The following is a 2,801-nucleotide window of genomic DNA, read 5'->3' on the forward strand; positions in this document are numbered from 1 at the left end:
AAGTTACTACATGGTGGGAGGAGAAGTTGGGAGGAGGCACAGCATTTCCTTGATCTGCAAAACTCCCTTAGCCCAGCGCATTTTAAAAGGATTCAAGAGGATCTCTCTTCATTCTCCTCTATTTATAAGTTAATTGCATTGTCAGGAATGGCAGGACCAGGTGGGGACAGGGATTGGTTGGATTGAGAAGTCCCTACCTCAACCCCCCAGCCCCTGCCCCAACTTTAGGCATAGAGTGTTTTCAAAGAAGACTAAGGGATTTAGGCACTGATATGCCCATTGAAAGGCAGTGGGAGTTGAGCACCCATAAGCCCTCGTGGCTGATCTTAAAGTTCCAGCAAAGAATCAGTTGAGCATCCCTTTATCCCCTATTCCAAGTTCATCTTTGTGGAAACAGCCCTGAGCTCCACCTACCTCTTGTGGCTGACGAGAAGCAGGACAGAGCCATTCTGGATTTGGGCCTCCTTGACAGTCTCCTGTTCCCCAAGCTCTCTGGAGTTGTAGTAAAAAGTCTTCTTCCAGGAGGTGATGCCCTCCCGTACCAGGTGAGCCCGCAGGTCCATCACTGTGTCTGTGGGCTTGACAGTGAGGGGCATCAGCAGGTCTTCATCAGCCAGATGCACCTTGATGTGGTACCTCTTCCAGCGGGAAAGGGTTCTCCGCAAGGTGTCCATCCTCTTGGGCCTGGTGGGCTGACCAGCCCAGCACTGCCAGGCATCCAGCTGCGTGGAAGGCAGAGACGCGACTGTGAATGAGCTTCCTGAAGTCAACACTCCACACCTCTTGCCAAACCTGTTCTTCCCAGCTGCTATACTGCGTGCTTTGCATTCCAAGAGAGAGCTCATCTCAGGGACTGCCTTCCAAAAACACACATCCCCTTCCAAAGCCTGCTGTCTGGGGAATGCTTGTAGGGATCTTTTCCTGCCCCGCCCCCACCAATGCCATAATAATTATAATTATATTTGCAAAGTGCAAAAGGCTCCCAAAGCACCCTAAAGAGCATAAGAACAGCCATACTGGGTCAGACCATAGGTCCATCAAGCCCAGTATCCTGTCTTCCAACAGTGGCCAGTGCCAGGTGCCCCAGAGGGAATGAACAGAACAGGTAATCATCATGTGATCAATTCCCTGTCACCCATTTCCAGCCTCTGGCAAACAAAGGCTAGAAACACCCTCCATGCCCATCCTGCTTAATAGCCATTGATGGACCTATCCTCCATGAATTTATCTAATTCTTTTTTAAACTCTGCTATAGTCTTGGCCTTCACAACATCCTCCGGCAAAGAGTTCCATAGGTTAACTGCATTGTATGAAAAAATATTTCCTATTGTTTGTTTTAAACCTGCTGCCTATTAATTTCATTTGGTGACCCCTAGTTCTTGTGTTGTGAGAAGGAGTAAATAACATTTTTTTATTTACTTTCCCCACACCAGTCATGATTTTATATACCTCTATCATATCCTCCCTTAATCATCTTTTTTCCAAGCTAAAAAGTCCCAGTCTTATTAATCTCTCCTCATATGGCAGACGGTCCATACCCTTAATCATTTTGTTGCCCTTTTCTGAACCTTTTCCAATTCCAATATATCTTTTTTGAGATGGGGTAACTACATTTGCACACAGTATTCCAGATGTGGACATACCATGGATTTATACAGAGGTACTATGACATTTTCTGTCTTATTATCTATTCCTTTCTTAACAGTTCCCAACATTTTGTTAGCTTTTTTGACTGCTGCTGCAGATTGAGTGGATGTTTTCAGAGAACTATCCACAATGACTCCAAGATCTCTTTCTTGAGTGGTAACAGCTAAGTCAGACCCCATCATTTTATATGTATAGTTGAGATTATATTTTCCAATGTGCATTACTTTGCATTGAATTTCATCTGCCATTTTGTTGCCCAATCACCCAATTTATTAAGATCCTTTCGTAGCTCTTCATAGTCTGCTTGGCACTTAACTATTTTGAGTAGTTTTGTATCATCTGCAAATTTTGCCACCTTGCTGCTTTTCCCTTTTTCCAGATCATGTATAAATATGTTGAATAGGACGGGTCCCAGTACAGACAATGGATAGGTGGGTGCATTCAAGAACTGGAGAGCTTCATTAAAATCACTTCCATTACTACTAAAATGCAGTCACTTCTGAGGTGGAATGTACCAGCTGTTTTTTAACAGTCACATTGCAACACACCATGGCAGCTTAAATCAGGAAAAGAGAACTCCCTGAAATGGAGATTAGATAGGCAGCATGTAATTAGACATGTGGAAATTTGGGCAGGACTTCAAAGCTAATTAATACCTCATCCTACCATCACAATCTTTGCTTTACATCTCAGCTGCAGCACCATACTGTACACTGATTAAGTAACATTCACCGCATGCCTAGGCTGTGTGTCACCCTGAGCTCCTACCACCACCATGTGGACTCAGCCAGATAAATAGGGTGAACATATTTCCCTGTGTAGAATATGGGACCTGGTAAAATTACTTCCATTCAAGTGAATTCAATGGCAATCAATCAGAACTGAATAGTACAAATGTTCAAATTAACATCAAGTTGACAGAGCCCCTGTTAGACATAAATAGTGCAGAGCTGGATTCTTTTTATTTACCTTCTTATCTTTAAGGCTTTAGGGTTCACATGGGAAGAGGAAGAGACAACTCCCTTACACAGGTGGGATGAGTGATTGACCTGACCCTGCCTGGCTGGCGCTCTCCTCCCTTCTTGCTGGCTGGGCCCTCAGGTGAGCATGAAGGGACATAACAGTGAAAAGGGAGCATGTGAAGTATTGACAGG

General features: G+C 44.3%; 1 protein-coding gene across 1 annotated transcript; it reads right to left on the minus strand.

Annotated features, from left to right (window-relative positions):
- Window positions 1–410: 410 nt before the first annotated feature.
- On the minus strand, window positions 411–674 carry TINCR (TINCR ubiquitin domain containing). Its single transcript, XM_074978055.1, has one exon. It carries the CDS (start codon window positions 672–674, stop codon window positions 411–413), a length of 264 nt encoding a protein of 87 aa, XP_074834156.1.
- Between the last annotated feature and the right edge of the window lie 2,127 nt (window positions 675–2,801).

Source organism: Carettochelys insculpta, chromosome 27 (genome assembly GCF_033958435.1).
Source record: "Carettochelys insculpta isolate YL-2023 chromosome 27, ASM3395843v1, whole genome shotgun sequence".
In the NCBI taxonomy this organism is placed as follows: domain Eukaryota; kingdom Metazoa; phylum Chordata; order Testudines; family Carettochelyidae; genus Carettochelys; species Carettochelys insculpta.

Bases quoted from the DNA above. Each gene is read 5' to 3' on its own strand.
- TINCR (XM_074978055.1), bottom strand. From the start codon at position 674: ATGGACACCTTGCGGAGAACCCTTTCCCGCTGGAAGAGGTACCACATC.